This window comes from Triplophysa rosa, linkage group LG13 (assembly GCF_024868665.1).
Source record: "Triplophysa rosa linkage group LG13, Trosa_1v2, whole genome shotgun sequence".
Classification (NCBI taxonomy): domain Eukaryota; kingdom Metazoa; phylum Chordata; class Actinopteri; order Cypriniformes; family Nemacheilidae; genus Triplophysa; species Triplophysa rosa.
In genome coordinates, this window is record NC_079902.1 from 8,402,763 (window position 1) to 8,416,475 (window position 13,713).

The 13,713-nt window shown below is 39.0% G+C and overlaps 2 protein-coding genes across 2 annotated transcripts; one reads left to right on the forward strand and one right to left on the reverse strand.

The window, feature by feature from the left end:
• Positions 1-188: 188 nt before the first annotated feature.
• On the reverse strand, positions 189-8,797 carry tbc1d10c (TBC1 domain family, member 10C). The gene is made up of 10 exons (XM_057349837.1): positions 8,689-8,797; positions 8,301-8,409; positions 7,578-7,674; positions 6,428-6,535; positions 6,242-6,348; positions 5,948-6,062; positions 5,081-5,146; positions 3,781-3,970; positions 3,543-3,703; positions 189-3,274 (listed from the first exon to the last, which is right to left on the reverse strand). The coding sequence occupies exons 2-10, from the start codon at positions 8,405-8,407 to the stop codon at positions 203-205; spliced, it is 4,023 nt and encodes a 1,340-aa protein (XP_057205820.1). The 5' UTR covers positions 8,408-8,409; positions 8,689-8,797; the 3' UTR covers positions 189-202.
• An 899-nt stretch (positions 8,798-9,696) lies between these two features.
• ran (RAN, member RAS oncogene family) lies at positions 9,697-12,686 on the forward strand. Its single transcript, XM_057350168.1, has 7 exons — positions 9,697-9,752; positions 10,555-10,625; positions 10,936-11,020; positions 11,109-11,234; positions 11,340-11,527; positions 11,698-11,868; positions 11,962-12,686. Exons 2-7 carry the CDS (start codon positions 10,593-10,595, stop codon positions 12,004-12,006), a joined length of 648 nt encoding a protein of 215 aa, XP_057206151.1. The 5' UTR covers positions 9,697-9,752; positions 10,555-10,592; the 3' UTR covers positions 12,007-12,686.
• Positions 12,687-13,713: the final 1,027 nt, after the last annotated feature.

The window sequence follows — 13,713 nt, forward strand, 5'->3', positions numbered from 1 at the left end:
TGTCAAAGTTCCCACATCCAGACTGTTAAATACACTTAAGCACAAACCTCCTGTTTTTATTTTTCTATTAAAATAATAATAATAGTTTTAAACCAAAGCAGTGAAAATAACATCAAATCGAATGTCAGATCATTGCACAAATGTCTCATTAAAACATCATAATCTCACTGCTAGACATTGGTATTTTATTGTCTCTGACTGTTTAAAAGTAACTGTCTGAAAAAGGGGCAGAATTTCTCCGGCAGCGAACCGCCTGGGAGTCAACGCTCCCGGAGGACACGTCATTTTCGGCGCACTTCCTGTTGAGCACCTGAAAGCTCTTCCCTCTCGTCTGAGGCTTCTTCCTCTCTCTTTGTTTGTCCTTTTCTTTCTCTTGTTTCTTTCTCTCTTTCTCCTCCCTCTCTTTTCTCTCCTGCTCTCTCTTTCGACGTCTCCTCTCCTTTGAGGTCAGCTTCTCCTCTTTATCGCTAAAGTCCTGAATGAGGATTTTAGGGACGGGGGTTTTCTTGGCATCTCCACGGAGTCGGCGGAACAGTCCCAGGCGTTTAGGAGTGCTTGTTTTTGTCTGCGTGTCTGATTTGGTCACTTGTGTGTTTTCTGGTTTGGATGTGTTGTTCATTTCAGGCTGACGTATGAGTGGAGATGACACATCTGTCATTGGTGTATTTGTCTCTTTTGAGGTATGCATGTGATCAGTGCTCATCTGCTTTGGCTCTCTAAAGGTGTCCTCAGAGAGGATTGTGGGATAGGATGTCTTTGAGCTGGACATCCTGCGCAAACAGAGGTGAGCTGGTGGGATGTTTGGGATTTTGGAAGGTGTACTTGAAGAGGAGGATTCTAACTGACTGTCACAATCGTTGCCAGATCCAGCAGAATCATCACATCTTGGGTTGCCAGATCCCTCTCCTGTATTTTTCCCCGGATGGCCAGATTCAGGTTTAACATGCACGTTGCTTTCTTGGTTGCCAGATTGAGCTGTAACATGCACCTCATTGCTCTCTAGGTTGGCAGATCCATCTTTAAGTTGGTCCTTGTCTCCTAGCTTTCCAAAATTATTTCCAACATTGTCATTGTTTTCTGGGTTGCCAGATATACATGCACCAAACTCTCCCTTGTTTTCAAGGTTGCTTGATTTTTCAGTAGAAATAACCTCACAAGATTTTGCATTTTCAGATAGAGCTGTTTTGTTTCCTGCACTGTTTTCCGGGCTGAGCTCACTAATATCATATGTTGCAACAGCGGCTGTATCCATGTCACCATCTTCGGATGCCACTGTTGTGTCCTCTACTTGAGAATTAGGGATTTCGGCAGCACTCAATGTAACTTCCACTTCTTTGGACTCCAAATGACTGTTATTGGTCTGAAATTGCTGTACAAGACGATCTAAACTCTGAACTGTGAATTCACTTTCTGTTTTCACAGAGGATGATGTTGGCACTGTTTCACATGTTTGCATCATCTCTTTGCTAGCTTTATGACTGTCACGATCTCTCTCATCTAGGCTTATTTCCTGTCTGTTTTCCTCACTTCCTGTATTATCATCTCTTGTGCTGTTTGAGTGCTCTGTTATCTCTCTCTCCTCAGGGATCTGTACATCACTGACCACATTTCGCTGAACTCTTGCTTTCTCTACATCAGTATGGATCTCACCAATGGTTTCTGTGTTTCCTTTCTGTCTTTCTAAATGTACGTCGTCTTCATGTTCAACGCTGTATGTGTGAGTTCTTGAGTCTTGGACGTGTGTCTGTTCTTCTGTCTCAAGGGTGTTTTCCTGGTTTTGTATACTTTTCTCCACTTCACGGGTGTTTTCGGCTTTTTGCGAAGTGCGTTTCTCTTTTTCAGGTCCTTTTGGTTTACAGTCCCCTTCTTGTATTTCATCTTTCTGATTGTTGCTATCTGACTGTATTTCCTCTTCCTGTTTACCAGAGTGGTTCTGTATGTCCTTTTGTAAATCATAATTTGCTTGTGATGTCTCGGTAGTTGGTATGTTTTCTTTGCCTAAGTCTGAAGTTATCGAAGTTATCTGAACTTCCACATTTTGTTCATTTTGGTGTTCCTGCTTTTCTATGTTCTGTTGATCTTTCCAATTTAGCTCTCTTTCTGATTTTTGTTTATCCTGATACGTCTCGGTTTCCGATATTGGTTTATCTTCACATGTCTCTGTTTCCGATATTGGTCCATCTTGACATGTTTCTCTCTCCGATATCGGTTCATCTCTTTCTGATTTTGGTTCATTTTCACATGTATCTGTTTTCGATATCGGTTCATCTTCACATGTCTCTCTTTCTGATTTCTGTTCACCTTGAGATGTCTCTCTTTCCAATATCGGTTCATCTTGACATGTCTTTCTTTCCGATATCGGTCCGTCTTTACATGTCTCTCTTTCCGATATCGGTCCGTCTTTACATGTCTCTCTTTCCGATATCGCTTCATCTCTTTCTGATTTTGGTTCATCTTCACGTGTCTCTCTTTCTGATTCCTTTTCATCTTGACTTGTCTCTCTTTCCAATATCTGTTCATCTTGACATGTCTCTCCTTCCGATATCGGCTCATGATTATGTGTCTCTTTGCTCTCCAACACACCACATGCAGCTATTTTTTCTGCATCACGTTTATCTTGTCCTTCAGGTGAGTTATCTTTTTGTTGGATTAGAGGACTTTCTGTATCTTCCTCATGATTATCTCTATGTGTATGTAACTTATCCTCGCATCTAGAATCTGTCTCCATCACACCTTGCGTCTGCGACACACACGCTGTCTCTTCACGCTCTTCCTCGAAAACATCAGAGTCAACGCTGGAGGTCACCACCACTGAGATGTTTACGTCTTTGCTGTGGTCTTTCTGTTTGTGCGTGTGGAGCTCATCTGCTAGTCTGTCCTGTTTGGCTCTCTGTTCCCCAACGACACCACACACACTTCTCCTCCTCATCTCTCCATCATCGCTCTCTTCCATCATACCCTGCGAGAACTTTCTCCCCCCTCCGTCCCACTCCTCTGTGTCAGTTTTGCTTCGTCTCTTCCTCCATTTCTTGCGCAGACCAGAAGGCGAGAGAGAGGAATGTGAACGCATCAGAGGAAGAGTCAGGCTCGCTTTTACTCTGTCCTTCTTTTCGTTTTCCTTTTGTTTATTCTGCACTCTCTCCCAGGCCATGCGGTATCCGTGACAGCGGCCTCGAGGATCAAACGTCGAGTCCGGTCTTTCTTTTTTCCATTTCTCCATCTCTTTATCTATTTGTTTTTGCAGGTCCGTCGATGATAACGGCACAGAACATACCTGAGGGCGGAACAGTGGTTTTTGAGTGAGAAAATCCTTAAAGACTTGAATGACTTTCTTCTGCAGAACACAGAAGATATTTTGTAGAATGTTGGTAACCAAACAAGAGACATTTCTCAAAATATCTTATTTTTTGTTGACCACATGAAAGTCCTAAATAGGTTTTAAACAAAATGAGTGTCAATTAATGATGACAAATGATTTGTTTTGGGGTAAGCTATCCCTTTGATGCATTGCGAATGTAGTCATATTAATGCAGCAACATTACCTCGTGAATAAAGGCGTCAGTCTGATCATTTTGGACGCGCTGTTTAACCCCACGCAGAACCTCCAGGGTTTCCATCTGCCCATCACATTCTTTACGCTGTCGTCCTTCTCCGAGACATCGCCGCACCAGCACCACAGCGACCTGAAATAACACACGCACACCTGCAAAACACATAACCTTTGCTCAACAATTTTTGTACTTTTGTTCAATGTTTAAAATATTGGAGTGAAAAACCCACCATAGCAAAAGAAGAGATCCCAGACTCTGAGAAGTGTGTTGAACGGCAGGTGGCGGCTGTAGAGGCACATTAACCAATCAGTGGCAAACATGAGAGGCTCCACCCCCTGATTCTGTAAGTGTTTGTGTGCGGCCGGACACAATTTTTTTAACACACTCGAGAGAACAGCAGCATCGAATAGAACTCCTTCCTAAAAAAAGAACAAGGAAGTGTTATATGTAAGGGATAATCCACAGCTAGCCTTGCGTTAAAGGGTTTTAATGCACGACGACGTGGAGGCCAAGAACCACCCGACGCGAAGCGGAGTTGCCTCTGCGAAGTGCATTAAAATCCTTTAACACACGGCTAGCTGTGGATTATCCCGCTTATACCATGGTCATTTGCCAAGTTAAATCTTTTATTGATGTTTACAGTGAAAGTTTAAATCAAACGGGTGAAAATTTTGTTGAAAAACAGTGATTTTGTCAGTTAAATTTCAAATGTAAACAAACTTACTGGAGCTACCTGTGCGTTAAAGGGTTTTAATGCACACCATCCAGCCAATCAGAATCGAGTATTCAAAAAGACCATGGTATAAATATTATATATTTTATTTTAGGTTGGGATGTATATGTTAGGTGCAGCGGTTCTCAAATATAGTCACGCCCCCCTTTAAACCTATAAAATATTTGCACCCCAACACCAACCGTTCTACAAAGACATTATTTTGTGAGTAATTTAAAATGATGGTTTTAAGATGAACACAAACAAATATAAATTAACACTAGCCCATATGGCAGAACACTGGCACAGCAGGACTGGACACTGTTGTACATCCCATCGGTTAAGACTTTGAAGTGATAGTCCACTAAAAAATTACCATTGTGTCATTCAAAACCAGTATATGAGTTTTTCATCTGTGGAACACAAATGAAGATATTTTGAATGTCTCATATTTTTTTAGCTATTTTTAAATGTCTCAGTGGTTTTGTGTCCATACAATGGAAATGGTCAATATTGTTTGATTACTAATGTTCTTCAAAATGTCCTCTTTTGTGTTCTGCAGAAGAAAGCCATTCAGGTTTGAAATGACATGAATGAATGATGATGCTTTTTTTTGTGATTTATTCCTTTAATTTTGTGACACTCGCCTCATCAGGAGGCGAAGAAGTGTCATCTTTTCAACAAGCCTTTGTGATTTCTTGCATTTCAATGCAAATGCAACCTATGAAACAGGTGGAAGTAATTTGGATGCTTTGTCTCAATGTTGCCACAATCCTGTTTTTGAGAACCACTGGGTTAGAGTTTGATTATGTCCTACCAGCAGAGGGCTGTAGTAACCAGGAAGGTAGTGCTCACTAATCTGTGCCAAACACCAAAACGCCTCCTAAAATAAGAAAATTGCAATGAGTCAGTATAGCATTCTGTATTGGTATTCTTACTGTTTCTGCAATGTGTATACTGCACTGCACAGTTTGTGTGCCTAATAACATACTGCATCCAATTCAGAAATGTTGTTGTATCGCACAATGCAATGAGCTCAACTTAATCTTACATAATTTCTGTTACAGAAAGTACTTTTTTCAAAAACCTTTTCTTTACAAAGACAAAGACTAGAATTTTTACAAAAACGTACCCAGGCTAAAGTTTTACAATCTAATTATGAGTTTAGCAACATCAAAGTTGGGCTTCAATCATTTATTTGACTATGATTTCAATCTTTGACGTGACTTTACTCCGTCAATATTAAGTGATAGTTCACCCAAAAATGAAAATTCTGTCATCATTTACTCACCGTCTTGTCCTTGTTCTTCCGCAGAACACAAAAGAAGATATTTTGAAGAAAGTTGGCAACCGAACAGCACTGGCCCCCATTCACTTCTATTGTATGAACACAAAACCAATGCAAGTGAATGGGGGCCAGTTAACAACATTCTTCAAAATATCATCAACACGTCATACAGGTTTGCGATGACAAGAGGGTGATGATGACAGAATTTGTATTTTTGGGTGAACTATCACTTTAAGCTAAATCAAAGTAATAATTTCACAGAATGCATTATGTAAAAAAATGTAAATCAGAAATAAATGACTTTAATTGGGTTTTCACAGGCAGGGTCACAAATACATTTTTTCACATTTCAATATCTATATCGAATAAGTAAATAGTACAAGACGAGCACTGTACCTCAGCTGGCATGTTCATGAGAAGTACAGCCGCCACTGGTCCCTGTCCCTGACAGTAACCCTCTTCTGGTTTGTATTGAGTGTACGCTTTCAGAACCTGCAGCAAGTTCTGCTGACTACTCGCCATATACAAACCAGACAGAAAAAGGATGTTTTCATGACTAATGTATCCTTCAATTATAATGTTTCAAAGCACATGCAGTTCAGATACACAATATTTGTCAAGGTCAAACTGAATACAGCTAAAGAAAGGAAGAAAATGCAAAAGAGATTGTGTGAAGAGGAAGATCTTTACCCATGGCCATCTTTGGACAGGAACATCTCATGGAAGGGGAATTGTCGATCTGTGTCTCTTTTGATGATATCTGTCCATCCCTGCTGATCTGGAGCTTCAACCAGACGCTAACAGAGAGAGGATACAATAAACATATTGTAAAATAATGTTAGAAACAAAATGTGTTATAACTGAATCTTCACTTACTTCATAGAGTTTTTCATTTTGTTTCATTCTGCCCAAAGCACCACAGAGCAGTGGCCAGCACCTAGCCCTGACAGATGTTGGGATGCCCTTCTGACATTGACCTTTGACCTGGAAAAATACAGAAAACCGAGCAATTGCAGTTTGGCTTAGTACTCACACATTCAATACTTTACTGTGTGGGTAACAACGCCACAATTCTTTCATATTTTGCATTGAGGTTGCATAAGTTCATTAAGTGCTACGATTACAAATATTTCATTGCACTGGGTAAAGTGCAACTTTGAAATTAAAAGCAGATCATATTAACGTGGATTACATGACTTTTGGAATACTTAATTCTGATTGGTTAACTGCACAATCTGTTGTCTCACAAAAATAAATCTTACATAACTCTTACATAACTTTTTTAAATATTACGCATCGTCTCATTTTTCAACGTTATATATATTTCACATTGGTCATATTTGGGGCATATTAGTGCTGTCAAATCGATTGATCGTGATTATCAATTCCAGAATAAATGTTTGTGTTTATATAATATATGTGTGTGTCGTGTATTTATATGTAATGCACACACATACTGTGCGTGTGTGTATATATAACAAATATTTACATAAATATATACATTTATATTGAAATATAATTTACAGTATGTGAATATAACTAGCTGCTGAAAAAAATTAAGAGATCCTTTTTCTGAATTTACTATTTATAGGTATGTGTTTGTGTAAAATTATTTTATTTTTTTATTCTATGAACTACGAACAATTTTTCTCCCAAATATAAAGTATTGTTTCTATTTGTATTTATTTGCAGAAAATGAGAAACAGATCAAAATAACAGATTAGATGCTCTGTATTTTTCAGACCTCAAATACTGCAAAGAAAACAAGTTTATATTTATTTTTAAGCAATACAACAGTCATATTTGTATTGCTGTTGGATGACTTTACTGTATGTCACTCCAGAGGTTTGATTTTGTTGAAATTCAACAGACACTGGACTGGAATGGACATCCAGAAATCATGATTACATGAAAATTTGGAATTTTTACGCGGCTGTATATTTCTTAAATATATACATATACATACACATGCATATATACGCCACACGCATATTATATGTGAAACAGCCAGATTCATAACACGCACCTTGTTGTTCTTTTTCTCCATCACTTGATCCCATTGTTTAATGAGGCCGAGCCACTTTATCTCTCGATGTCTCACTAACTCAGGACATGGAGCATCACTGTCAACAACACACAAAATCAGCAGTAATACACTAGTCCTGTATATATGACAAAGATCACAAATGCTCTCTTCTATTATATATCTCAATAACAAATTAGGACAGTAAACTCATAGTTTACTACATAATTTGCGTGATAGTGCCATGTCACAGCAGGAAATATGCAGTCAGTGTGAATAACATTTTCAACTGATGCAATGGAAAAATTATAGTGTAGAGAATTGCACACCTCTACCCGACTTCCTAACTAACCTCCATGTGAGTGCAAAGCATGGGTGTCATAAGAGGCAAACACACAGAAAACAGGAAACCACATTCTGACAGGCCACATATATCGCTATGGTAACGTGACAGGATGTTGAGATGGAGAAAACGAGAGTCAGAGGTGCAGAAGGTAACAGTCGAATTAACAAGGAACAGAATTGTTATATTATAATATTAGGTATGAAATGTCTCAGGAAGATCAGTTGACCACACCGTGCTATTGCTTAAGCTCAAATGACACTCACAGGATACAAATGATGTCACACACACTAAACGTCCTGCTAAACTGTGAACACACACACACACACACACACACACACACACACTATGAAGCATCTGTGTAAACGGACACCGTCACTCACCTGTCAGTCTCTCCATTACCTAGAATAAAGCCAAATCGATTGGTCTCTACGACTGCAACTCCTGAACCAGAATTCCCCTCCTCATCCTTGTCCATCTTTACAGACATCCCTTTGTGTGTGAGAGAGAGATACATTCATATAAATATGATCACATTTAATCACGACAGAACTTCATATCTGCTTCATGTTAATATTACAAATAAACTGAATTTCAAAAGCAAATGTATACATGATATAAGCAAACGTGGTAGCCTACGGTTTTGGTTGAAGAGCAATGTATTGAATTGAAGATAAAGTGGACACAACATTGTCTTTGAATGCATATTAATGTCAGATCAATAGAAGCATACATCCGTTATGAGATAGAAATCAATAAAGCAAACGTTACCTTCACGCTTCTGTCAAACTGAAAGGTACAGTTATCCTTTGATGGGAGGGGAAGACACTGAGAAAGACTTCCGCTGTAAAGTCATGTAGTTTGAACGCGTGTGTTTCTACAGGTTTGTGAGCTGGAAGTGAGGGCTGGGCTGATCGCTCTTTATTGTGAAAATGTGTGAACCAATCATGAGAAAGTGGCAGAGATCTATATTTAGGAAGTTAACAACTAATATATGTAGGTTATAAAATGTTTATGTAAAAGAAAATGTCTATTTTAACGTTTTAACAAAACTTCTTTAAAGTTTTCACCATTTTAATGTTTTTTTTGCACTGCACTTCAATAGTCGTTTGGTGTGATTTTGTCTTTTTTAAATAATCTAGATGTGGGATAAACCTCCGTTAACAAGTTCATGACATCACTATCTAGGCCTACCTCACTTGGATACATAAACACTATCGATGAAATGTGACTGTTATTTGTAACCTTACTTTTTAGAGACCAGACATAATTGTTACTTTGAAACCCATGTAAATAAGTAATATTTATGCAAGGCCTTAGTAAAGAAATAGTTTTTCACTTTTATCAAAGAAGTTCCATGAAGTCTAACAGGGTGTGATGTATGTTTGTTTGCAAAATTTCATAAATGTATATTGATAATGGACAGCAATATGGATCTTTTTATGATCGAGATGGCATTGCATGTTGTGCATTCCTCATACTAGATTAATTTACCTTTAATATGATCAAGAACATCTGAACATGATTCTCAATTTACCATTTTTAACGACATTGTCATATTATTGTATGGTTTCAATTAGATTTGTCCGTGTTCGGTTGGGATTTCTGCTAACATACGTAACCCCTTTCATTCAGATAACAGCTTCATGATGGCTGCGAAACAAACCACAGCAATATTCGTGAGACGAAATCGACTCCGTTACTCGACACTAGAGGGCGCAGTTCCTCCGCGGCGCTCTGTGGGTCACATGGTAGGGCGGAAGCGTTTATGTGACCCATGCTGAATCCCGCGCGGGCGCAGCCATTTGCTCTCTTCCTCGATCACTTCAACACCGGTGAGTGCGGAACGACTCTGCTTATCTCGTACTCAGTTTATTACAATAAGACACTCTCGTTTTTCAGGCGACAGACACCTTCTAAAAAGTGTATATGTCCTTGAGGTGCTTTTAAGTCGCGTCGCTTGTCTGTATTAGCAGGTGATTAAGAATTAGTATTTTTAACGGCTCTGTCGCAGCGCCATCATGAGTTGGTGGGTAGCGCGCGATACTGGCGGGCTGTTAAACCCGAGGGAAAAGCTCGTTTTTGTAACACATTTTAACGTTAACGTTAACATTTTTTAGTGATTCTCACACGCTTTGAGACGATCAGTTTATTTCCATACAACGAGGCCTCGGTTTAAGGCCTTGCGCTGGTTTACTTCAGTAACGTTAGCCTATTAGCGTTAGCAAGGAAACATGATTTTTAGTTCTAGATCGGATTTGTTCCAGTCGAAACTGGAAAAGTAACTTGCGCACAAGACGTGGCACACAGCCATCTTTCATCACTTTAATAACAGTTTTATGTAGCACAGTGACTGTTGATTTAACTCACTCTTGCGTGTGTTGGTGTTTTGATGAAGTTTAGGCTCAGCGCAGAAGCAGCGGCCTCGTGTGTTCGCGGGCATCCTTTATTGTAGACGACGTAACGTTAGTTGTTCATTCATAAACAATGCGTTTAGTTTAACGTTTTACTTATTTTTCGGGGGTTGATGTCGAAGGGGAAAGTCATATTTTGAGACGGGTTGTGTAAGTATCGGTTATTTGGAAATGATGCGGCCTTTGTGTGATGTGACTAACTGTCCCGCCATCTCTCCTGCAGAGTGACTGTAACACAAAGACTAACACACAAATACAGCAATGGCAGAGAACGAGCCACAGGTTCAGTTTAAGGTAAGTCTGACTTTCACATGTACATTGCATGTAAACTTAACGCATGTAATTACATTTTTCGTGAAAAATTCAACTTCTTCCAAGCTATGTCCGTATATGATTAACATATTACATAACGGTCAATGGAAGTTGCCACATGTAACAATTTATGCAAATGCATTATTTAGACAACATTGATGTAACAATTGACATGCTGGTTACCGTTACAACTGTGTAACGTGAATTATTAAAGTACAAATAACAATATATCTACCCAAATGCAAGTTATTTGGACTCTGTGTTCATTTAAGCCGTCTTTTCCTGCCCACAGCTGGTTCTGGTAGGAGATGGAGGTACGGGGAAAACCACCTTTGTCAAGAGACACTTGACTGGGGAGTTTGAAAAGAAATATGTTGGTGAGTTGTCATGGATGGCATCTTGGCATAACACCAATATTTCCCAAATTTGATTTTGCATCAAAGTTCATTTTTCTACGTTTTTTAGCCACACTTGGAGTTGAGGTACATCCCCTGGTCTTCCACACCAACAGAGGAGCCATCAAATATAATGTCTGGGACACAGCTGGCCAGGAGAAGTTCGGAGGTCTGAGAGATGGTTATTACATACAGGGTATGCTGTTTTTCGCCTTCTGTGCGTTTACATGTAGACGTATCCGTATTCTCTAATGATGTAATTCTACTTAAGTGATTTAACACATTTGCGTCTGTCTTTTAGCTCAGTGTGCAATCATCATGTTTGATGTAACCTCTCGAGTGACCTACAAAAACGTACCCAACTGGCATCGTGACTTGGTGCGTGTGTGCGAGAACATTCCCATAGTGCTGTGTGGTAACAAAGTGGACATCAAGGACAGGAAGGTTAAAGCAAAGAGCATCGTGTTCCATCGTAAGAAGAACCTACAGGTAGATAAACTACTAGTTCTAGTTATATTAGCACAAGAAACCTGTGGGCCATTTTGCGGTGACACCTTGGTTATCAATTATTGTGTTTGTGTATTCAATAGTGTTGGAGAATCAAAGGCTCTAGTGTTGTGATTTTAACTCCTCTTTCCCTTTGTCTCTTGCTCTCTCAGTACTACGACATCTCCGCCAAGAGTAATTATAATTTTGAGAAGCCCTTCCTTTGGCTTGCACGGAAACTCATTGGTGATCCTAACCTGGAGTTTGTTGAGATGCCTGCCCTTGCCCCGCCTGAAATTGCTATGGACCCATCGCTTGCTGCACAATACGAGCATGACCTGAAAGTAAGCTCATTGACTTTACACATGCTGTGGGTTCTTCCATGTTGGGGGACTTTAACTTATAGCGGCTGTACTGATCCTGTTTATCTCTTCCAGGTGGCATCAGAAACAGCTCTCCCAGATGAAGATGATGACCTTTAACCTGTTAGTTTCTAACCTCCTTATGGCAATGTCCCCGGGGTTTCCTGGTGACAGTTGTTCCCCTTACCCTTTTACTGTAAACTCTCCTCACCCCGGCGCAGAATATTTTTATTTTTCAATTTTGGATTTGTTTTCTTTGTGTTTCTGATTTGAGTAAAGTTGTGTGGTTCATTTCATTGTAGACATGCTAACTGTTGCCACCAGGCACACACTCATACGAAATGCCTACACTTTGACACACACACTCACTCAAAAGTGCGAGAGCAGGTTGAGTGTCCCAGTGCTTACTTCTCTATGTAAGGCTCTAAGCACTTAGAGAAATTCTTGGAATAAAAACATTCTCAATATATTTAACCTGGCTTGGTCTTATGAACACCTTCATTGACTTGTATGTTGCAGAACTGTGTAATCAAGAGTAAAATTTCACACCTAAGTAGTGGTGGGTTGGTCATAATTGTCCTCTAAAGTTGAGTCCGGTAATCTTAGGTTTTGTACTCTGCAGTTCTGAGGGTTGGTGTTGAGTTTTGTTACTGAATGTTTTCTCGTGTAAATGCTAGTTTAAAGGCTAGACTATTATGTAAAGTTAGGTTTAAGGACTGAAATATTGAGCATGCAAACTTGACTCAGATTTGTAATTTTGACATGAAACTCTGTAAAGATTAAAATGATTTTCCTCCTGATATAGTTAAGCCTAAAATGTTTTTCAGGAACTGTCGTGATATGTGGAACTTTGAGTAAGAATAAGGACAAGTTACTTAGTTTGTGTAAAGTTCAGCATTTATACATTTTCTAAATCAAATGTTGTAACTGTTAATATAAGGTAATCCACCATAAACTACAGATAGTAATTAGTGACATGAACACTATTACACAGTGTCTGTCTACACCGGACACGACCCGACACATGGGTTGTGCTAATGGGATTGCTGAGCCGCATCCAGTGTGGACAAATGTTAAAATTATAATGGGTTCTTTTGTCACGCTGTGTAGATGTGGTGTTAAGGATAATACATGATGAAAAAACTAAAGGGTTGAGTGGGGTAAGACCAGCCAGTGGGTAAATTGATCCACCCACTGTATCTCAGCGACTGAACACTTTTGTCATTTGACCTCACATTTTGAAATCGCCTGTTATTATTGCCAGAATGTGAAACACATGGAAGAATTGTACAGGATATATTTACTTTAAAAACTGTTTTTGGCTTTTCAAAGTAATATTTTTGCATGCCAGCTGTAATGGCTGGTACATCAAAGCAAATTTATCCAGGTCTAAAAACATTTATGATGCATGTTGGTGATTTACCAGCATAAAAAAACCATGCAAATAATTTGGCTAAATAGTAGCCTTAATATGTAATCTAGCTAGTTTCTTCCAAAGTGGCAGCTATGGGGCAAAGTGAGCCAAATGCTGTGGGTTAAATTGAGCCAGTGTCGAAACTTAGGTTAAATTCAATTTCTAATTTTAAAAACTATAATTTCAATGAAACTTAAGTCACTAATGGCCTAACATGTTTGGCATTAAAAAGCACTGTATAATGCCAAGAATCTACAAAAATAGACCTAGCGAGAGCATAAATTCATTTATTTTTAATCAACAAACTCAATGTTTTGTCTGTTTTTGGAAGGTTACAACTTTGGTGTTTCAAAAGACAAGTTATTTAAGAAATGCAAACCGAAAGATACTGCAAATTAAAGATATTGAAATGA

What these genes read in the sequence shown, in the direction of transcription:
- tbc1d10c (XM_057349837.1), bottom strand. Translation starts at nt 8,407, where the DNA reads ATGTCTGTAAAGATGGACAAGGATGAGGAGGGGAATTCTGGTTCAGGA. An exon ending in CTGTCCAAAGATGGCCATGG is followed by an intron (nt 6,063 to 6,241) that starts GTAAAGATCTTC and finishes TATGGCGAGTAG; the next exon opens with TCAGCAGAACTTGCTGCAGG. An exon ending in CTGACGCCTTTATTCACGAG is followed by an intron (nt 3,275 to 3,542) that starts GTAATGTTGCTG and finishes TTCCGCCCTCAG; the next exon opens with GTATGTTCTGTGCCGTTATC.
- ran (XM_057350168.1), top strand. Translation starts at nt 10,593, where the DNA reads ATGGCAGAGAACGAGCCACAGGTTCAGTTTAAG. An exon ending in GTTTGAAAAGAAATATGTTG is followed by an intron (nt 11,021 to 11,108) that starts GTGAGTTGTCAT and finishes TACGTTTTTTAG; the next exon opens with CCACACTTGGAGTTGAGGTA. An exon ending in AGATGGTTATTACATACAGG is followed by an intron (nt 11,235 to 11,339) that starts GTATGCTGTTTT and finishes TCTGTCTTTTAG; the next exon opens with CTCAGTGTGCAATCATCATG.